The sequence below is a fragment of the Balaenoptera ricei genome, chromosome 15, assembly GCF_028023285.1.
Source record: "Balaenoptera ricei isolate mBalRic1 chromosome 15, mBalRic1.hap2, whole genome shotgun sequence".
Taxonomy (NCBI): Eukaryota; Metazoa; Chordata; class Mammalia; order Artiodactyla; family Balaenopteridae; genus Balaenoptera; species Balaenoptera ricei.
In genome coordinates this window covers 48,387,304-48,410,631 of record NC_082653.1, presented here as the reverse complement: position 1 = coordinate 48,410,631, position 23,328 = coordinate 48,387,304, and the positions used below count along the sequence as shown (strand labels likewise).

Sequence of the window (23,328 nt, the reverse complement as noted above, 5' to 3'; positions counted from 1 at the left end):
AAACTCAAGTACAGGTTTATTTTGGAGATGGTTTAGATAGGGGAGTCCGGAAAGGAGACAGGGAAGGGAAGGCAGCCAGTCAAAGGAGTGTTACAAAGCCAGTTGTCACTCTGGGCAGCTGGAGCTTAATCCCACTGAGAACTGTAGCAAACAGCACAGAATATGCCTCAGTTCTCTCAGCCAAGCAGTGAGGGAGCTGGGGTACTTATATACCCACCTCCCATCAGACTTTGGTGGAGGGCTTCTCCTGGGGCAAAGAGACATAGAGATTCTCCAGCTCATCCAGCCTGCAGGATCTGGGCAGAGCTCCCATCCTCAGCTTTGGAGAAAGCCCTCAGGCAAAGAGATGCAAGTGCTGGCGGTTACCCAGACTGAAAATGGTAGGACCCCAGGAAGGTGGGCAGGGCGTTGATGCCTTGGGAAACACCCCCTGTCCCTATTTCTCCTTCTCCATTATTTAATAGAGTAAAAGGACCTACCATTTAATCATTACTTACCTGATTCTAGGTACTACATATTTCATAAGTATCATCACAATTAATCCTCATAATAACTGTATAAACTGCTATTGTTTTCATTCTCTCATTTGCACATTAAGAAATTAAGACTGGAAAAGTTTCAGGAATTCTTTCCAAGGCGACAGAGCCTATGAGTGGTGAAGGAGGGCTTCAAATCCAGGTGTTCAGGCTCTTATAAAACCCTGGCTTCCTGTGGTAAGCAAATGTCACCACATAAGCATTTGGCTGAGATGACCTTTGTCAGCGAATTTGGCTCTGCTACCTTTTTGAGTAATAGTTTGAGGGGCCCTGGATTGAGGCTTCTGGTTACCATGACCCGTGTTACATCCTCCTTCACAGAGACGTTATCCACCATCTTGCTTCCACACACACATCAACCCATTTGAGTCCAGGACTTCGTTTCTGGCTTTTGAAAGGGAGGACTTGCACCCTTAAAAGTCAAGGGAAAAAAATGGTCCATTTGCCTTTTCTAATACAGAGGAACCAACATGCTAGAAAGTCAGACCTCAACTATGACGTCTCTTCCATGAACATGGTGTGAACATGGGCTGGTTACTTGCCTTCTTTGGGCCTTGGTTTGCTCATCTATAAGTTGAGGATAATGATTCCTATCCCATAGAAGCAATGAAAAAGTGGTAAATACATATTTACAGTACTCCATAAAGATTAGTTCTGTGCTTCAATTCAGGACGCTTACATTATTGGTGTGATTTCAGAGTTGAGGCTTCCCTTGCTTCCACCTTAACCTTTTGTTCACTCATCTGTTAAATCCTCAGTGATCAGGACTGTGCATCCTTTATCTTTCTGGGACTGGGGTTAAGTACAGTACCCAGAGTAGGCATGGTAAGGGCTAAATAAGTACTTTTTTTTTTTTGCACAATTTTGATTGGTTAATAAATTTTCCATTGTTATTGACAGTTCTTAGAATGAGACGCAAATTCCATTGATGACCTCACAGCAGTCTGCACCCTCCTGTTGCCGTCAGGCTCCCCCTTGTACCCCTGTGTTCTGCTCAGCCTCACTGAGCCTGAAATGCCTGAAACTGTTCTTCTTTTTTTTTGTTTTTTAATTTTTATTGGAATATAGTTGATTTACAATGTTGTGTTAGTTTCAGGTGTACAGCAAAGTGAATCAGTTATACATATACATGTATCCACTCTTTTTTTTGTTTTTAGATTCTTTTCCCATATAGGCCATTACAGAGTATTGAGTAATTCCCTGTGCTATACAGTAGGTTCTCATTAGTTATCTATTTTATATATGGTAGTGTGTAAATGTCAATCCCAATCTCCCAATTTATCCCTCCCCCTCTTTTCCCCTGGGAACCATAAGTTTGTTTTCTACACCTGTGACTCTATTTCTGTTTTGTAAATAAGTTCATTTGTACCCCTTTTTTTAGATTCCACATATAAGCAATATCATGATATTTGTCTTTCTGTGTCTGACGTACTTTACTCAGTATGACAGTCTCTAAGTCTATCCATGTTGCTGCAAATGGCATTATTTTGTTATTTTTTTATTGCTGAGTAATATTCCATTGTATATATGTACCACATCTTCTTTATCTGTTCCTCGGTTGATGGACATTTAGGTTGCTTCCATGTCCTGGTTATTGTAAATAGTGCTGCAATGAACATTGGTGTGCACGCGTCTTTTCGAATTATGGTTTTCTCTGGGTATATGCTCAGGAGTGGGATTGCTGCGTCATATGGTAGTTCTGTTTTTAATTTTTTAAGGAACCTCCATACTGTTCTCCATAGTGGCTGTACCAATTTACATTCCCACCAACAGTGTAGGAGGGTTCCCTTTTCTCCACACCCCTCCAGCATTTGCTGTTTGTAAATTTTTTGATGATGGCCATTCTGACTGGTGTGAGGTGAGCCTGAAACTTTTCAAGGTGTGGATACATCCACTTTCACAGATTCTTTTGCAGGTAATTTTGTTCAGGGGCCTTCAATCACGACAAATGTGTTCATTTGATCAACAAACACTCATTAAGCAACTGTTCTATTACAGGTGCTTAGGTAGGCACAGGAGATACAAAGAAGAATAAATTTCCTCCAACCTTACCCACCCTTCCCCAGTCTAGTGGAGAAGACAGGAGAAACCAAAGGTTGCCTCGAGGCCTCACGTGCAAAATGCTCTAGGGATGCTGAGGACATGTTTGCTATTGCATTGCTTGGATATGCTGAGTAACAAACAGCCCCAAATCTCAGTGGCTAAGAAGCATACAAATGCTGTTTATTACTCATGCTACCAAATGTGCACATCAGGGGGATGGGATTCTGATATCAGTTACTCAGGGACCAGGCTGATGGAAGATTCATCCTGACAGATGTTTCCATGAAGGCTTAGCCAAGAACGCGCAAGGTAGTGAGTCAGACACTGGCTGTGAAAGTCTGCCTAGAAAGGGCAGACAGCCTGTCGTTTTGTTCACATTTCATTAACCAAAGCATACGGCATGGCCCCATCTAACCATGCAGCGGGCCTACACGTGTGCTCCTTCCAGATCTTGGAACAGGAAGAAATGGGATATTTGTCCACAGGCTGAAAGGCCACCCAAGTTGGAATCCGGTTGTTGGGTGTTTTATTGAATTGTCCCTCCCAGTGTCCTTTCTCAGCTAATAATTCTGTCCTGGGTGTACACAAAAGCTGTGTCCTGGGAGAAGGGCTCTCTGAGTCCATTCACTTGGTATTTGTCATTCTCTTTCGTGGACCCGGACCTGGTGGGTGCTACCCAGAGAGAGGTCCTGCCCTCCGGGAGCTCACAGGGTGGTTGAGCCCAAGGTATGACTGCAGTTTGTTGGAAAGTCACGTATTGGGTACCCACACAGTATGACAGGGCCACCTAAAGAGGGTCGGGAAGGCTCTGTGGGAGGCTAAGTGTTACCACACCTGGCAGACTGGGTTCCCCAGTGTTCGTGCCAGGGGACCAGGGAGCTGCAGGCGTCATGGGGGCGAGGGGTGGGGGAGCACCAGGACAGATCAAAGCGTCTAAAGGAGAAGCATGAGGTCACCCATTGCTGCCAGGGAGGAGTTGGGCAGTGTCAAGACCCCAGTTCTTGGTGCGATCCCCAAGGGGCCAATCAAGATGCTCTAGGTATTTTGTGATTAAAAAGATAAACAAACCCTGGATGAGAGAAGGGCGTTGTGTTGGTTGCAGCCGCACAGATTCCTTTCACTCCGGTGTTTTAAGGGAGCCTGGCCTTTTCAGGTGTGTTGATCTTCACTTTGGGCCGCTCCATTGGATCAATACGTAATTAGTACGTCTAAAGATGCCCTGAAAGCCCCTGCTGCATTAAAAAAAAAAACCCAAAAAACTCTCCATCCCCTTCAAACCTCCATTTAGACTCATCAAACTCAGGCCTCAGGAAAGCGGCCAGGAGAGAGAAGCAGGCCGCTGATTGCCGTTGCCTTGGTAAGGGGAATCCGCTCCCTCCAGGCTCTGTGGTTTCCATGGGAACGGCACTGCTTGCCTCTGCTGGCCCCCGGGGCTGGCAAGATGTACTGGAAAGAAAATTGGGGGAGAGAGAGAGAGGAGCAGAAAGAGACTTTGAGGATTTTGAAGGTGTTTGGGGGAACCCTCAGCTGGATGTGTTGCTGTTCCTAGCGTGACATGGGAACCTCTCGGGCTCCCAACAGCCCGAACAGGGAAGCACTTACCGGAGGCTCATGCACTCACGCAGCTCCTTCGGGCTGAACGCCGCCCTGGAGAAACAGACGAAGAGGCCAGGCAGGCAGGAGTTGGTGACTGGTGGATTTTAACACCAACACTGGGAGGAATGTGTCCTCGGCCCCCTGCCGGGCAGCATGCCACCATCATTATAATTAGGAAGAGATGCAATAGGTACCCGGGAAGCATGGCGGGAGGTGTTTCACACACGCTGTCTGTGCTCTCCCCAGCAACACTGCACGGATGGCATCCACACGTCATCTCACAGATGAAGGAGGTGGGCTCAGAGAGGAGAAAAGATAACCTGTGAGTGGTATAGGTGGGATCTGAACCCAGCCCTGATTCCCCATGGTGGGTTCTTACATGAAATCTAACCAACAGTCCCCGGATAACGTTAAGTTCCCAACGATGGTGAGCATCCTAGCTCGGGCCTTAAGAAATGCCCTTGGTTCTTTTGAATTTGGACGCAAGAAGCACCGCCAAGTGGAGGGCGGCTGGGACGGCATCAGTACCGCCATCAGCTCTGCGGGAGGCACTGCAGGCCCCGCCTGGTTTTACAGATGAGGAAACTGAGGCCAAGAAGTGCTGGGCAGAGTCTTCCAGTCTAGCGGGCCACCCTGTCTCCGTTCACTCTTCTTGGGCAACTGCAGCTCTTCTGAAAGCGCCGTTTCTGGGGCGTGTCTGAGTGTGTGCCAGCCTCAGGTGGGGCTTGCTCGGCCTCAGAGAAGCAAGCTCAGCCACTGCCGGCAGTTATTTTCTTGAACCGTAGGGCCAGCCGGGGAAGGCTGACTCACTCCATCCCCGGTCAGTGTCCCAGTCCCCTCTCTTCATCCTGCGGACACTTATTAGGCACCTGCTGTATGCACTGACCGTACTGTGCGCGTGGACCGGAGGGAGCGGAGACGAGGAACCGCAGCCATTTTTCAGATGGGCCAACAGGTGGATTGAGGCCCGCAGAGGGGAAGTGACACGTCGACAAAGGCCACACCGTGGGAGGCCTGGGTGTGAACCTCACAGCTCCAGATACCCAACTGAGGACGCTTTCCTGGGCCCAGGCTGACCCCTTCTTAGGGAGATTAAACACCATCATACCAAACTGCTTTAGAACCTGGACAAAGCAACGCTGCGTGAAATAGCAGTATGTGTACTGGTAGACGCTGTGTGGGGTGCATAGGAGGGGCTGATGAGATAAGTCATGAGCACTGGGGGCCTCCCCCCAACAAAGCTGCTGCCCCACTGGGTCTCTGGTGACAGGGCTGCTCCTGAGTCACATCCTCTGTGCCCAGGGTCGTCTGCTACTGCCCTTTGCAGATGAGCCAGATAAGATTCTAACGTGGTGGATTCGATGCTTAACATAAGAACACGTTACAATGCAGCTCAGTGCGGTGCACTCTGAACACTCAGGCACTGCCATGCTGGACTCGGAAGGCACAGCACAACAGCAGTTTACCCAGACTCTTAGGCCCGGGCCCAGGGTCTTCCTTCTGCCACCTCCACCCCACGCCCCGCCGCTCCGTGCTGACGCCAGTTATGCACGAGCAAGTTAGGGGCTCTTGCTCCTATTCATAAAGACACCCTGTCCCTCTTCCCTTCCATTCCCTCACAAGGGCGCTTGGAGGATCATGGGTGTCCCCTGCAGACCCCATGCAGGCCATGCAGGCATCACCACGCCACGCGCGAGGATGGTTTCTTGATGCGCCTGTGACTCTGTCTAGGGCCTTCTCTGCTCCCAGGAACACACCTGACTTGGCCAGTGCAGAGCTGAGCAGAAGTGTTAAGGGCCTGCCCTAAAGTGTTGAAGACAGCCTTAAACATGACGGATGGGTGTCCATGTATAGCCCCGGGGCATGTTCTGTAGTGTCTCCCAGAGGGGCCCTGGCAAGTCTGAGCCTATGTATCAGCTCCTTCCCTTTCTTATCTTACCTCTCCACTCCTCTCCTGGGATCACCTGCTGGCCTTCAAACTGTTGTCTGGGGGCCTGCTCTGGAGGGACCCGCCTATGAAGGAAGCTCATCTCTTGGAGGGCAAGAGGAGACAGCCCCAGCTCAGTTGTTAAATCTCTTTTCGTGACTTTTTTCCAAAAGATGATGTATCTCTAAGAGGGAGCATAAAATATCTGCAGTATTCTCTGCAAGGTGTGCATCATTGTAATAATTTCATCGGCAGCCCGATGCATGTTTTCAGAGGGGCTGCCATGAAGGGGCGGTCGGAGTGGGAACCGTGTCAGGTGAGGCTTCCCTGGCATACTTCTCCTGGCCGGTCTTCCCACACGCCTGGGAGCCACCAAAGAAGAATTCTGTTGCTGTTCGGAAGCAAACCAATTTGAAAGCATTTAACTAACTCTCCACTGCCTTGCATTCCCCCCAGCTGACCCCCGACACACCCACGCTTTGTCTCAGCCACTGCCCAGCCACCTTCAGCTCAGTGAGGAGGTCCGGCAGGGCCAGCTGCTCTGCTCACAGCCCCCAGCCCCCCTGCTGCTACACTGGGATCATCTCACGGAGAATTTCACCGATTTTCTCGTGGCCAGTCATGGGTTCCGACAGGAGGAGACACCCTTGACAGAGGACTAGGAGTTTCCGGCTGGTGATGAATCAGGCACCAGGCCAGGAAGAGCAGATCAAGATGGGGACACTGCCAAGCCTCCCACTCCCCAGAGAGAGAGAGAGGAGGGTCCCTGAGCCGTAAGGAAGGAGGAGCCTGAAGGAGAGTGCTGTGGTCCCCACGCCCACTCCCCCCTCCCGTCCCCACCCCACACCCCCCCCAACACGTGCTTGGCCAGGGCTTTGGACAGCATTCAGCCCCTCCGGCGTCAGCACTGGGCTCCGTGGGTCCTTCCCCATCCAAGGGAACAGCCCTCAGCCTGGTCCTGTCCGAGAGCCCCAGCCAGGTCCCAGGGTTGGCTGGGCATCCAGACCTCTGCCGAGACCCTCCCCTACCAAAACTCAAAGCCCAGAGGACCCACCTGGTCATGGTCATTCCACTCACTGCTGAGTGCCAAGGGGATTTAAAACCAAAATGCCTGGATTCAAAACATAAATGTATCACATACTGACATAGTACCCTTGATCGAACCATTCCTGCAGGTCCTGGTAGAGAGGCAGGGATGACGGAGCTGGCATGGTGTGGGCGCCTTGCATACACAAGGCTGCCTGCACCGTGGCCTTCACTCCCTTCACCTGCTGCCCTCAGCCAGGGTAGGGTAGGAGGGATGAAAGTAGCTGGCTTCCGTGTATTAGCACCAGAGGTACCTCGATGCCCCCTCACTTTTCCCACCTCCTCCTCGCTGATGGTAAGCGGTCCCTACACGTGAATGTTTTGCGTGGCGCCCATCACAGGGCAGACCCTGGTTTCAGTTTCCCCAGGATGATGGCTGTCCTGATCAATACAGTAACCAGGCCCACCAACCAGTCTCCACTTCTGGGGGTAGGTGGGCAATGGGATGGTCACATTTACCCGGGAGCTGCCCGGCGCTGAAAAGCCCCATGGCAGCTGCACAGAGAAATGCAAAGGAACAAACAGCCCACCGGCTTCCCTCTGGGGTGTGGAGGCAGAATTTAGATCAGATCAGGTCCCCTGCTTGGAGGGGGCCCCCAGAAGGAAGAGGTCACCGGGTGGAGTAAGATGGCAAATAGATGCCGGGAGCCGGGATCACAGCAGTGAGGGCGGCCCCGGCCCGTCTGCTGGGTGCGTGGTCCTCGCTGTGGACCCTCTAGGATGGTGTCCAGTCCGGCTGCCCCTCGGGTTCCTCATCTACAGCGCGGGAGCGGCAGCTTTCCGTCCCGGGTCAGAGGCACAGTGGGTGCGAAGTGCAGGGCCCATGCCTGCCAGGAGCAGAGCTCACTGCGTGCGCCGTTGTCAACTCTGCACAAGTCTGTGTGGCCGTCCTGCCCTCAGAGCCTCCGTCTCTGCCCAGCCCGGCCTGTCAGCAGCCAGCCCATCCCACGGGCGCTGAGGGTTCATACAGACGAAGGGCACATCAGGAAGGAGCAGCGCGGCTGTGGGCGGGGCTTGTCATCTTCAGAACCACGGAGTGGGGTGCAGGTTCGGCCAGGTCCAGGTGCACGGTGGGCCGGACGGAGACAGGAAATCTGGGCTCTGGGTGCCCGAGGGTGAGAGACAGGCCTGCCCTGCAGGGTTCCCTCTCCTTCGCTTTGCCCCACAGCGGCCATCAGCGTCCTGGGTTTGGAAAGTGGGCAGAAAGGAAGATTTCTCGTGGTTTCTGCCCTGTACTGGACTCCCTGGGGAGGGGAGGGCAATGTGTTATAGAAGTGAGAGCCGGGAGGGAGTCATAAGAGGCCCAGGCCCCAGGCCAGGGCAGGAGTGGGACAAGGAAAGGAGGGACAGAGGGACGGTTTAGAGCAGGGACTTAATCCTGTGTGTGCCACGGACCCCTGGGAAATCCCTGAAGCCTGCAGACCTCTGCTTGGGAAAACATTTCAGTGTTTGCAAGATGTGTGAGGCGACAGAGGGAGACTGATCTGCTGAAATGAAGTTGTCACTGTGTTAGACCTGCGTGATCGTGGTTCCCGTGTTTTCTCATGAACCCTTGGTCACAGGTGGCGGTCTGCAAGCCACCCTCACGCTAAAATGATGAGTGAGCCATGCGGATGGCAGGACAGAGGATCATGAACGTGTCTCCTGGGGGCAGAGCCTGGGTGCTTCTAGCACAGCTGCAGTTTGTTGCCTCCGTTCTTATCTGGAGGGAACACCAAATTCCAGTTAGAGATTTGTGAACATGAAGATGTAATCTTTCCTCATCCAGGTTTGTGGACCCCATACCAGAACAAGGATGGCAGCGCTGTCCCAGACCTCCCGCCCTGAAAGTGTTGTCACCTGTACTGAGTTGGTTTTCTCTCTCCCTTCTGTAGCCCTGCACGAGTTCCCCAATGACATCTTCACCAACGAGGACAGAAGACAGGGGGCGGTGGTCCTCCACGTGCTCTGTGTAAGTACCCCTCTGGTGGCCCTGCCTTCAGGGCCGGAGGGAAGGCCTGGAGGGGGTCGGGGGGGCAGAAAGGTGCCCTCAGAGGAGTCTCCCGTCTTGTTCACATAGCTGGTGGGGGGCCTGTGAGCCCCAAGGAGGGCGATCTCCAAATGTACTTTTTAAAAAATGTTTTTATTGAAGTATAGTTGATTTACAATGTTTCAGGTGTGCAGCAAGGTGATTCACGTAATATACGTAATATACGTATATATATATATATATGTGTGTATATATATACATGTACCTATTCTTTTTCAGATTCTTTTCCATTATAAGTTATTACAAGATATTGAGTATAATTCTCTGTGCTTTACAGTTAGTCCTTGTTTATCTATTTTATATATGGAAGTGTGTATCCAGATGTACTGTTTCTAAGAGGCCACAGGTGTGTACGCTGGAAGATACCTGGCTTTTTCTTTCCTTGATACCCATGCCCAGGGCATGGGTTCTGAGGTCAGACAGAGTATGGGCTCTCTCTGCTGAAACGCCACCTTCTTGGGGAGGCCTTCCTTTCCCAACCAGCCTTTGTAAACTGCCTGTCTTTCCCCTTTCCCGGCTTTGTTTTCTCCACAGCACCGAGCACTCTGTGACATAATATTATAGAGTTATTTGCTTATTGCCCGTCACCCTCACTCACACATCAGCCCCATGAGAACAGGGATGTAGTTTTGTGCGAGGCTTCCTTCCCAGGCCTGTTCCTGGCATGTGGTGCGGTCAAAGCATTTGTTAAATTCGTGGATTAAATGTAATGGCACGTAGTAGGTGGTCCATAAAAGTGTGTTCTGGCTCTTAATATCCACCACTGCCCTAGCACTTCGTCCACAGGCCCAGTGGCTTGAAGGCCTTTGATTTTCCTTGTCCCCATTCGGAGAGTTTGGGGCGGGTGCAGGGGTGAGGCTGTCTCGCAGGAGTGGCTGCAGAACCAGAAAGACCCAGGGCAGATGCTCCACTAGGTTTGTCACTGTGCTTTCCCATCTCAGTGGCCTTCACTCTCCCCCAGAATGCTCTTAATTCCATTCTGGTTACTTATTGCTGGGAAACGGTCTCCAAATTTAGTGGCACACCCAATAACCACTTTCTGTTTCTCATGGGTTCCAGGGGTCAGTAGTTCAGAAAGGGCACAGAGGGGATGCTGCACCCCAGGATCCGGGGCCCGGGGTGGGACGATTCGGATGGCTGGTGGTGACGCCGATGGCTGGGGCCGGAGCCATTGCTGCTGGAGGAGCCCTCGGAGAAGGCTCGTCCACTCCCTTGTCTGCTGTCCGTGTCTGCAGTGCCCAGAGGACTAGCCCGGCTGCGACTGCTGACCAGAGCACCTCGCTGTGGCCCCTCCATCGTGGCTCCACGTGGCAGCTGAGGGTTTGCAGAGGGAGGGTCACGGTGACAAGGAAGAAGCCCGTGGCCTGAATGGCCCGGCTTCGGAAGTCACACACGTCATTTCTAGCGGCCTCTATTACCGTCACACATACACCATGACTCAGGGGAGGGGACAGAGACCTTACTTTTCCATCCACGCCTGACCTGAGTAGGTCAGTGGGCACACCTTGGGCTCTGGAGTCAGACCAGACATGAGTTGGGGCCCAGTTCTGTGCTCCTTGCTTTGTGCGTGGCTTCTGGTAAGATATTTACCCTCTGGACCCATAAGCTGCCCTCAGCGTGACTCCCTTCCTGGTGAACGTCTTTCCCCACTCACCCCAACCGGCCAATACCCTGCCTGAAAAAAAGGCACGAGGGATCTTCTGTCAGCAAAGACATTCTCTAAAAATACCAAACGATAAAGCAGACTCTGCAGCCTCCTGCCCTTCAGGACAGTTACAGGCACAGAGCAGTTACTGTGGATGCCAGCTGCCACCCCTGGCACCAGGGCGCCTTCCCGGTCACCAGGCTGAGAAGGCCCAGGCACTGCGTCGGGTCCAGAACGCCCCAGCAGCCTTAGCGCCCTGATGCCTCGGCATCTGAGAGATGGGGCTTCCACTCGCGGCCCGGGCCCGAACGGCGCGAGCTTCCGTCTCCCAAGGCAGTGTTGTTGTCTGCCGATGGCGGGGCTCCACCTCCCACCGGGGTCCTGTGAATCCAGCTGAAGGCAGAGGAGGGTGCGTGTGCCTTGTCCTTTGTGAGCCGAGGGTCCCCATAAGGCCTCTGCCATCTGTGGCAGTGCCTCCCAGGCAGGCCTGAAGGCCAAGTAGACAAACAAGGGTAATTTCCCACTTTGCTTAAAGGTGCTTTTTTTCCCCACGTGCCTAAAAGAGTAGCACGTGGGGAAAAAAGACATAAGCCTGCAGCTACACACTTTTTCATCACTGATTCTGAACCCTGTGAGTTTGCTTTTCGCGGGAGGCTTTTCACGTAGCTGCTGGCCTCAGCCGGGTGCTGGCCTGTGGTCACAGGTGGTTCCGGCCCTGGAACCCTGCATCATAGAAACCACAGGTTTCCTCGGCCCTGGGCCCTGCATCATAGAAACCATAGGTCAGGGAGTCCAGGGGCCAAGGTCAGTGTCCACCCCTTCAAGACCACGCTCCAGGCACCCGGAATTTCAGAATTCTCCACCCAGGCAGCCTGTACCTGTGGCCAAGGCCTGCGCAGGCCTCCTCCCCGGACCCACCTCTCAGAGGGAGGAGACCCCGGTGGAGAAGCCTGACCTGCTGCCTCGGGGGGGGGGTCCACGTGCAGGCAGGTGCAGGACGGGGCTGGGCTCAGGCCAGGAGAGGCCCCTCTTCTCCACCTGTCAGGGTGGGCCTGCTGGTGGCCTCCCCAGGGTCAAGGAGCAAGTCTATGTTATCCTACCTTTGAGAGTATAAGCCCCCTGGGGGGACCTGAGCATCACGAGAAACCCTTGTGCAGCGTCTGACGAGTCGCAAAACAAAAGCTGCTCAGTCCCTGATTGTTCAGCACTGAGACAAACCATTCTTTTTACCCCTCCACCCACTATGGCACCCAACACATTTAAGGCGCTCAGAAATTGTCAGGTGAACGTTGTTGGATGTAAGAAAGGCTGCCAGGGTTAACCTGAGCCGTTTCGGTGGCCAGTGGACAGATAAATGCATGAGTCAGAGCTGCAGGAGCTACATACAGATTCCTGCACTCAGCCTTCTGGAAAGCGTCTCCAAGCCCCTGCAACATGGTGGCATCGGGCTGGACCCTTCTGAAAGCCCGAACACAGCTCACCCTGCAGGAGCCCGCTATCTTGTAGGCAGGCCCACCTCTGGACCGCTCCCACGGTGTGTGAGCGTGGCCGTGGCCCCCCCAGTGCCGTGGGAACTCAGTGAAGTCTCCATCCAGTGCTGGGGGGCAGCTGAGTGGGCTTGAAAAGTGGGCAGGCATTTTCTAAAGGAGAAGGGGGAAAGGATTCCAGGCAGGAACCAGAAACCCGTGATCGAAGATGTAGACCCTCGAGTCCAGGGGGTCTGGAGTGAGCAGAAACTAAGGTGGGAGGGTGGGAGGTACCAAGAGGTGACTCGGCTGCTGGCTTGGAAGTGCGGGGAAGCAGCCCCCAGTCGCCATCCCTCCTCGCCTGGGGAATTGTGACCCAGAGAAGTCTGCTCCCCAGCCAGGCGACAAAGGTCCAGGAAGTCCAGCGAGGAAGGCTCAGGGCCACTTGGGTAGGGGTCCCAGAATCCAGGTACCTGAGGAACACCTCTCAGGGCATCATAAATGGGATGTGGGGATTCATCATCTGGCCTCCTCCAGTGAGGGAGGGAAGCCCTCTGCGGGAGGGTCCCAGAGCTGTGTCCTGTCACCCCAGGCCACCCCAGGGAGAGGGCCCCGGGAACCGACTGGCAGTGATTTGGGGTCTCCACCAGAGCTCCTGAGCCTTTCAGAGTATATCCCAAAACCTGCTTAAACTTCACACTTTGTACCTAAACTCACATACCCCTTTCCACACAGACCCCGTGAGTTTGCTTTTCACAGGAGGCTTTTCACGTAGCTGCTGACCTCAGCCGGGTGCTGGCCTGTGGTCACAGGTGGTTCCGAGGACTCCCCGAAACAATCCTTCAATCTTACTTGTCAAAAAAGCTCACCTCTCTTTTTCTTTTCTTTCACGCAAATACTTCCCTCTTTTGTGTGAGCTTTGTGGAAATCACGTAGCCATTTCTGGTTAAAATTTCCCCACACTGTGACTTTAACTTTCCCTTGGCTCTTTCTGGTTTTGTGGCTGTCAGAAATGCTCAGACCTGAGATTGCACTAGAAAAAGAGCCCTTCCGACTTTCTTTCCATATGGGTTCCTTCCTAGAGTGGAAATCCGTTGTCTGTGTAACTTTATCAACAATGATTATCCCCAAGGAAACACACTTGTCTGAGAACTTGCTTTACAGTCAGCCTGTTCTAATGTTGAGTTGCTGAAAGCAGTGTTCCTGGTCTGTGAGGAAGTGTGCACCCTAGAAACTCATGGGCCCTCCCCCAAATGGATGAACAAGCCTGGAAATAACTTTCTAGAATCATGCTTTGTTGGTGATTTATAAATACCTTGTGAAATTTTGCTGCTTATCCAGCATGTAGACAGCTGAATCTTTGCGATTGTGAGCCGGGCTCCACGTTTTCTCTTCCAGTGAAGAAGCTTTAAGTAATCAATATTTGAGATTCTTTCTCAAGACTGGTCTGTCTTTAATAAATCAGCCTCCACAGCAGAAGTAAATGCCCCCTGTGTACCTTGTCAGCTTCCGAAGGGATTCTGCCTAAGTTTTGAGCCTTCTTTTTGCATTTTTTTAAAAAAATATTTATTTATTTATCTTATTTTTGGCTGTGTTGGGTCTTCGTTTCTGTGTGAGGGCTTTCTCTAGTTGTGGCAAGCGGGGGCCACTCTTCATCGCGTTGCGCGGGCCTCTCACTGCTGCGGCCTCTCTTGTGGAGCACAGGCTCCAGACGCGCAGGCTCAGTAACTGTGGCTCACGGGCCCAGTTGCTCCGCGGCATGTGGGATCCTCCCAGACCAGGGCTCGAACCCGTGTCCCCTGCACCGGCAGGCAGACTCCCAACCACTGCGCCACCAGGGAAGCCCTCTTTTTGCATTTTTAGTGTGATTCCTCTCTTTCGGCGGGCAGAGATTTCTACGTGCTTGGGTGTGAGGTGGTAAAGTATCGCACTCCTGGAAATGAACATGGAGGCCTTACAAATGCAAATTCTGCTAAGTGAGTCTGGAAGATAGGCTGCTAGCTGGTCCAGTGACTCAGACCCACCCATGGACCAGCCCAGGAAAGAAACATCAACGAGAATGTTTCTGACATCCATCCTTATATTCTAAAACCTAGACACTCTGTGCCCACGGGAGAGACTTCTTCCTCCGAGGAGCTTTTAGGGTCACATCAGGCTTCCCAGGGTGGCCAAAGGGATGCTCAGGCCACCAGGAGGTCCCTGACCATCTGCCTTCAGCCAGCTCTGTCCAGGGGGGGGACTCCCTTGTCCATATCTCCATCCTCACTGCATCCCAGTGTCCAGTGCCCATTTTAGTGGCTCCCACGTGAGGCGAGGAGGTGGGCTCCCAACAGCGTGGGTGTTTGAGAAGCACAGGTAGGAGCCGTGTGCTGGGCCATCATGCGAGTGTGCTGGGCCATCAGCCGTGTGCTGGGCCATCACGCGAGTGTGCTGGGCCATCAGCCGTGTGCTGGGCCATCTCCGCCCAGGGAGGTGCTCCAGGAGCAGCAACGGGGAACGTTCATGTCAGTCCCTGCAGCATCCCCATAGGATGGTGTCCAGGGCTGGATCCGCAAGGTTGGTGGTCTCCAGAAGCCCCCAGCGCCTGTCCACATTTCTCTCCTCCTTCTCTGCCCCGGAAGTTTTTAATCTGGTCTAGGAATTGGGGAAACTCACTCTGTGAGCCTGCATCCAGATTTTCCCTTACTCCCAGATCAGCTTTTTGATCTCAGGAACTTGCTCATTTCTGTCTCGTGATTCCATGAAGACCTCCTGTCTCCCCAGAGCTGCAGAGGAAACCAGTTGGCACTGGAGGAAGGCCCCTGGGACAGAGGTGGTGAAATGTGATTGGGATTTGAGGGTAAGGCTGTTCAGATACCGTCCTCCCTCTGCAATTGTGGTTCCTCTAGGTCCGGTCTGTACTTCCTTGATGTCGCGGCATTGCCCGCCTAGCCCAAGCAGAGTGCCTGCGTGCCCTGGCTCTCTCTGTCCCGCCCCCTCCAGGCCGTCTCTGCCCCCGAGCTGGCCCCGGCTCCCCCTGGTGTCCTCTGCCCCTGCTCTGCTTGCTCACTCCCCGCCCCACCCGCACTCTTCACTGTCCCTTAATTCACAACCCCCAGAAGCCTTGTGTTTTTCCTGCCAGACCATGGGTCACCAGCCGACCTGACGCTTGGTCAGGTCTTCATCAGTCAGGGTGTCTGAAGCACAGGAGTGTGGGCGGATCCTGAAGGGGGACTCTTGGCTTTGCAGCCTTCACCCTAACGGCAACCTAACCCCCCACCCAGAGCGAGGTGAAGGCTACTTTGGATGTGCTCCTTGGGAACCTGGGGGAGAGCCCTATCTCAGATGGGAGGGACTCCCTTCCTCTCCCTGACTCCTCCGAGCTCCAATCCCCTTTCAGTCCTGGGGGAGGGGCCTCTCTGGAAGGGGCCTCACTTGGTGGATGTCATTTCCTTGTGGGCTGGGCTGCTTCCAGTTATCTGTTTAATTATAATATCTAGAAAATGATTTCCCTGGATCCACTCCCTTCCCTGGGGCCTAGATTGCTTTTGTTAAGAGCCAAAGAATAAACTAATTGATGCCCTAGCAGGTTCTCAGGGGATGGAGGGGCTGGGGTACCAGCAGGAGGTGGAAGGGGCCCTTCCTGCCCCCCCCCCCCACTTGGAGAGGCAGCTTTGCATGTCAAAGCTCCACCTCAGCCCCAGGGGTTATTTTTAGCTCTCCAAGGCCATCCTTTTGCTTTTTTGGCCCTGAGACTCAACTTTACTTGTATAGACCAGCGCTACCTAGTGGAACTTTTTGTGCTGATGGAGGTGTTCTCTCTCTGCTCCTTCCAATAAGGCGGCTGCTGGCCACCTGTGGCTACTGAGCATTTGAAGTGTGCGGTTAGTCTGACTGAGAGGTTAGTCTGATTTTAAATTTTATTATAATTAATATAAATTTAAATAGCCACAAGTGGAAGGGGTTCCCCTAGAAAACCTAGAGATGAATTCTAATTCAGCATCATCCCTCCCTTTGCTTGTGTTGTCAACTCAAAATCACAAAGCTGAGGTGGCCGGGAATAAAAGGTCACCAGGAAAGAGGCGCTGCTCCTTTACCCCAGCCTCTGATGGATTTAGCAGCTCCAACAAACGGGATGGAGAGAAGGCACTGCCAGGCCACCAGGATGGGATGTTTGATGAGAGAATAGGACACCGAGATAAGGAGTGAGAAAGTTTGTATATCACCAACATGCTGGGGGCTTTGGAACAAGTTACAGAACTTCTCCTGGCCTCAATTTCCACATCTGTAAAGTGGGAGCACATAGTAGATACTCAGGAAATGTTAGGTTCTTTAGTCTTCACCTTCTCCCCACCCCACATCCCTCTAAGGGCAGCTCACCTGTGCTTAATCCATCACAAAGGACCAGAGACAGACCCACTGGGAGACAGCCCCGTCCTTGAGAGCACCAGGACAGGGCGTGTCCCAGAGACCTCTGTGCAACTGGCATTTCCGCCAAGCCCAGCGCTCTGGGAGAGGGGCTGCCGCAGGGGTTTTAACATTTAAGGGGACCCACAGGATCTGGTCAGCAAGGCCCTGGCAAAAACTCACTGGCGAGGCAGACGTGTTTATTTAAGGGATTTCACCCTGGAAGAGAAAAATGATTAGAGGAGCTTGTGGAATTTCCTGTTTACTCTTGTAAAAGTGCTGAGCATGTCCTTAATTTGTCAGTGTCAACTCAAAGCTAAAACTGGTGTCCAGAGAGGATTAGTACAAAGAGGGTAAATTATGTTCCGATAGATCTTAAGTTACTCACTCATCTCCTTGCATGAGACCTAGTTCAGACGACCCAGGGCTGACCATTAGGCCCCATGGGCTACACACAGGTTGGCTGGTGGTTGATTCTCCAGGACCCCGAGCTGGATATAAAGCCTGGCGGTTTAGAGCATGCACTTTGAGTGAAACCCACCTGAGTGTCAGTCCTGGCTTTTCTACCGATAAGCCGCGTAGCCATGACAAGCTGCTTTACCTTGCCAAGCCTCAGTTTCCCCATCGGTCACTGGAGGTAAATGCAGCACCCACCTCATCTGGCTGCTTACAGGAATGCATGAAGATAGGCGTGCAAAGCTCTTGGCAGAGCATCTGGCACTGCCTGGGTAATGCCCCACCTGTACCCACTTAGTATTTACAGCTTGTGCGTGCCTGCCTGACCCCCATCATCCAGCCCCCATGACTCTGGGCTTTTTCTGGTCCCCAGAGCCCATTCTACCAGAATGCAGGGCAGCACAGATGTGCCAGGAAATCACCAGCCTCCAGAAGTAGCCCTCAGACAGAGAGGGGTTGGTGAATAAATACCTCGGTTCCCTTGTGCCTCGGTTGTGCTCACGGAAACGCCACCCTGACTCCCGCGGTTGTCCAAGCAGGGATAAGCTCTAGGTGCCCATCCAGCATCTTGCTGGATAACACGCCTTGATGAGCTGCCCGTTCTTCCCCAACTCATTTTCTTGCTCTTCTCTGGGGGGCGCTTCCTGAGATTCCCCCCTCCCAGTTAAAAGACTTGCACTGGAATCCTGGAATCCAGTTCTGCTTCTGAGGCAAAGGCTGAATAGATATCACCTACCATTATTATTATGCACATCCGTTCCCTCTCTAATATTGAGCTGCATGAGGCTACAGGAGATGCAGAATTCTGAGACTCCAACCCGTTCTGGACAGGCACACACTAAGGTGCAACATGGGTTGATCTACTGTCTCTTTGGTTCACGTCCTGAACCCAGCGCAAGAGAGAAAGAAGCTTGGGGGGGAATGAGCTTTGGAGCAGACAGTGTCACATTGGATCTTATGAGGAGCCCCAAATGGTGATGGGAGAGAGCATGCACATTGCTTAGACACCAAATGTTTACCCATGGGGACTGGACACCCACAGCCTGCTGTATGCTCCTCTTCATCTTATATATCTAACTTATCACTTGGTCCACCCTTCCCCACTCTAATTATTTTATTTTCCTTTATTTTCTTACATACAAAACAAACTTAATTTTTGTGTTCCTCTGAGATGACATTGCCAACAGTCCCAATTTGTGAATAATAGTTCTATACTGACTACAATTTTGTAGTATTTTTTCCTCTGTAAAGTGTAAGTTCAAAAGCTAAACACACAATGAGATACTGATACTTAGCCTAAAGAACTAGTCTTTCGCAAACATTGATTGAACAAATCAATCTGGATAAAATAGCCCATTACATGCTCTAATTTATCAGAAAACACTCCATGTATTTTTTTTTTGAATTTTATTTATTTTTTTATACAGCAGGTTCTTATTAGTCATCCATTTTATACATATTAGTGTATATATATCAATCCCAATCTCCCAGTTCATCACACGACCACCCCCTGCCGCCACTTTCCCCCCTTGGTGTCCATACGTTTGTCCTGTACATCTGTGTCTCTATTTCTGCCCTGCGAACTGGTTCATCTGTACCATTTTTCTAAGTTCCACATATATGCTTTAATATACGATATTTGTTTTTCTCTTTCTGACTTACTTCACTCTGTATGACAGTCTCTAGGTCCATCCACATCTCTACAAAGGACCCAATTTCTTTCCTTTTTATGGCTGAGTAATATTCCATTGTATATATGTACCACAATTTCTTTATCCATTCGTCTGTCGATGGACATTTAGGTTGCTTCCATGACCTGGCTATTGTAAATAGTGCTACAATGAACATTGGGGTGCATGTGTCTTTTTGAATTATGGTTTTCTCTGGGTATATGCCCAGTAGTGGGATTGCTGGGTCATATGGTAATTCTATTTTTAGTTTTTTAAGGAACCTCCATACTGTTCTCCATAGTGGCTGTATCAATTTACATTCCCACCAACAGGGCAAGAGGTTTCCCTTTTCTCCACACCCTCTCCAGCATTTGTTGTTTGTAGATTTTCTGATGATGCCCATTCTAACTGGTGTGACGTGATACCTTGTTGTAGTTTTGATTTGCATTTCTCTAATAATTAGTGATGTTGAGCATCTTTTCATGTGCTTCTTGGCCATCTGTATGTCTTCTTTGGAGAAATGTCTATTTAGGTCTTCTGCCCATTTTTGGATTGGGTTGTTTGTTTTTTTAATATTGAGCTGCATGAGCTATTTATATATTTTGGAGGTTAATCCTTTGTCTGTTGATTCATTTGCAAATATTTTCTCCCATTCTGAAGGTTGTCTTTTCGTCTGGTTTGTAGTTTCCTTTGCTGTGCAAAAGCTTTGAAGTTTCATTAGGTCCCATTTGTTTATTTTTGTTTTTATTTCCATTACTCTAGGAGGTGGATCAAAAAAGATCTTGCTGTGATTTATGTCAAAGAGTGTTCTTCCTATGTTTTCCTCTAAGAATTTTAGGTCTTATATTTAGGTCTCTAATCCATTTTGAGTTTATTTTTATGTAAATAAAATGGTGTTAGGGAGTGTTCTAATTTCATTTAATTTTTTTTTTCACACACACACACTGTATTTTATTTTTACAAGAGATAAATAGACTGACACCAAGCATTGTACATGGATGACCACAACAAAAGCAACAATGATTGCAATTACCAAACATGAAACACACTCATACTATGTCATAATATTGACATTCAGTCCAGCAATCCTCCACTGTAACAGCTCCTTTACTTTGCAGTGAAAATTGATTTGTATATTCTTTGCCTCTGAGTCCTTGTGGGATTTTTTTTTTTTTAATTCAGACAGAAAGTCACAAAAATTATACTCATCCTCATCAGTTCACTCAGTCCCATGTAATTAATTTTTTTTTTTCATCTTGATCTTTTGTTAGCACTTTTATGAGTTCATCAGTTTTTCATTAGAGTTCTGAAAATGCTTATTCATTCAGTTCAGCAGTACAGTCAGTTACCAGAAACCTGTACTTGTCAGAGTCTTTTCCATGAATTTCTTGAAGATGAAACCCTTTTATAGGAACATATTTGCAAAATCATCAGAGTACACCCAGAACTGTCTGTAAATGACAAAAGACTTAAAAATGACCACGTTTAAAGATTTGATGAAAGTTCATAATAATGCAGTTGACAAGAAAATTAGTTATTTCTGAGATATACATTTTAAAGTAATAACTAGGATTATTACTTATAACATTATACCAGAACATATAAGATTTTTAGAAATTTCATGTAATGTCTGAAACATTTATATTAACATATTTCCATACAAATAACCCAATGAAAGTTTAGTATTAGTTGTTTTGTTTGTTTGTTTATACTGCAGGTTCTTATTAGGCATCAGTTTTATACACATCAGTGTATACATGTCAATCCCAATCGCCCAATTCAGCACACCACCATCCCCACCCCACTGCAGTTTTCCCCCCTTGGTGTCCATATGTCCATTCTCTACATCTGTGTCTCAACTTCTGCCCTGCAAACTGGCTCATCTGTACCATTTTTCTAGGTTCCGCATACATGCATTAATATACGATATTTGTTTTTCTCTTTCTGACTTACTTCACTCTGTATGACAGTCTCTAGATCCATCCACGTCTCAACAAATGACTCAGTTTCGTTCCTTTTTATCGCTGAGTAATATTCCATTGTATATATGTACCACATCTTCTTTATCCATTCGTCTGTTGATGGGCATTTAGGTTGCTTCCATGACCTGGCTATTGTAAATAGTGCTGCAATGAACATTCGGGTGCATGTGTCTTTTTGAATTACGGTTTTCTCTGGGTATATGCCCAGTAGTGGGATTGCTGGGTCATATGGTAATTCTATTTTTAGTTTTTTAAGGAACCTCCATACTGTTCTCCATAGTGGCTGTATCAATTTACATTCCTACCAACAGTGCAAGAGGTTTCCCTTTTCTCCACACCCTCTCCAGCATTTGTTGTTTGTAGATTTTCTGATGATGCCCATTCTAACTGGTGTGACGTGATACCTCGTTGTAGTTTTGATTTGCATTTCTCTAATAATTAGTGATGTTGAGCATCTTTTCATGTGCTTCTTGGCCATCTGTATGTCTTCTTTGGAGAAATGTCTATTTAGGTCTTCTGCCCATTTTTGGATTGGGGTGTTTGTTTCTTTGATATTGAGCTGAATGAGCTGTTTATATATTTTGGAGATTAATCCTTTGTCTGTTGATTCATTTGCAAATATTTTCTCCCATTCTGAGGGTTGTCTTTTCGTCTTGTTTATGGTTTCCTTTGCTGTGCAAAAGCTTTGAAGTTTCATTAGGTCCCACTTGTTTATTTTTGTTTTTATTTCCATTACTCTAGGAGGTGGATCAAAAAAGATCTTGCTGTGATTTATGTCAAAGAGTGTTCTTCCTATGTTTTCCTCTAAGAGTTTTATAGTGTCCAGTCTTATATTTAGGTCTCTGATCCATTTTGAGTTTATTTTTGTGTATGGTGTTAGGGAGTATTCTAATTTCATTCTTTTACACGTAGCTGTCCAGTTTTCCCATCACCACTTATTGAAGAGACTGTCTTTTCTCCATTGTATATCTTTGCCTCCTTTGTCATAGAATAGTTGACCATAGGTGCGTGGGTTAATCTCTGGGCTTTCTATCTTGTTCCATTGATCTATGTTTCTGTTTTTGTGCCAGTACCATATTGTCTTGATTACTGTAGCTTTGTAGTATAGTCTGAAGTCAGGGAGTCTGATTCCTCCAGCTCCATTTTTTTGCCTCAAGACTGCTTTGGCTATTCGGGGTCTTTTGTGTCTCCATACAAATTTTAAGATGATTTGTTCTAGCTCCGTAAAAAATGCCATTGGTAATTTGATAGGGATTGCATTGAATCTGTAGATTGCTTTGGGTAGTATACTCATTTTCACAATGTTGATTCTTCCAATCCAAGAACATGGTATATCTCTCCATCTGTTGGTATCATCTTTAATTTCTTTCATCAGTGTCTTATAGTTTTCTGCATACAGGTCTTTTGTCTCCCTAGGTAGGTTTATTCCTAGGTATTTTATTCTTTTTGTTGCAGTGGTAAATGGGAGTGTTTCCATAATTTCTCTTTCAGATTTTTCATCATTAGTGTATAGGAATGCAAGAGATTTCTGTGCATTAATTTTGTATCCTGCAACTTTACCATATTCATTAATTAGCTCTAACAGTTTTCTGGTGGCAGTTTTAGGATTCTCTATGTATAGTATCATGTCATCTGCAAACAGTGACAGTTTTACTTCTTCTTTTCCAATTTGTATTCCTTTTATTTCTTTTTCTTCTCTGATTGCCGTCGCTAGGACTTCCAGAACTATGTTGAATAATAGTGGTGAGAGTGGACATCCTTGTCTCGTTCCTGATCTTAGAGGAAATGCTTTCAATTTTTCACCATTGAGAATGATGTTTGCTGTGGGTTTATCATATATGGCCTTTATTATGTTGAGGTAGGTTCCCTCTATGCCCACTTTCTGGAGAGTTTTTATCAGAAATGGGTGTTGAATTTTGTCAAAAGCTTTTTCTGCATCTATTGAGATGATCATATGGTTTTTATTCTTCAATTTGTTAATATGGTGTATCACATTGATTGATTTGCGTATATTGAAGAATCCTTGCATCCCTGGGATAAATCCCACTTGATCGTGGTGTATGATCCTTTTAATGTGTTGTTGGATTCTGTTTGCTAGTATTTTGTTGAGGATTTTTGCATCTATATTCATCAGTGATATTGGTCTGTAATTTTCTTTTTTTGTAGTGTCTTTGTCTGGTTTTGGTATCAGGGTGATGGTGGCCTCATAGAATGAGTTTGGGAGTGTTCCTTCCTCTGCAATTTTTGGGAAGAGTTTGAGAAGGATGGGTGTTAGCTCTTCTCTAAATGTTTGATAGAATTCACCTGTGAAGCCATCTGGTCCTGGACTTTTGTTTGTTGGAAGATTTTTAATCACAGTTTCAATTTCATTACTTGTGATTGGTCTGTTCATATTTTCTGTTTCTTCCTGATTCAGTCTTGGAAGGTTATACCTTTCTAAGAATTTGTCCATTTCTTCCAGGTTGTCCATTTTATTGGCATAAAGTTGCTTGTAGTAGTCTCTTAG

The 23,328-nt window shown here is 48.9% G+C and overlaps 1 protein-coding gene across 3 annotated transcripts in view; it reads left to right on the top strand.

Annotated features, from left to right (window-relative positions):
- SLC24A3 (solute carrier family 24 member 3) overlaps nt 1-23,328 on the top strand; it is a 470,509-nt gene that overhangs the window by 264,051 nt on the left and 183,130 nt on the right. For all 3 annotated transcript variants that reach the window (XM_059896029.1, XM_059896030.1, XM_059896031.1), the window contains exon 3: nt 9,063-9,139. In XM_059896029.1, coding sequence (XP_059752012.1) covers nt 9,063-9,139 — 77 coding nt within the window. The remainder of the gene's footprint in view (nt 1-9,062; nt 9,140-23,328) is intronic.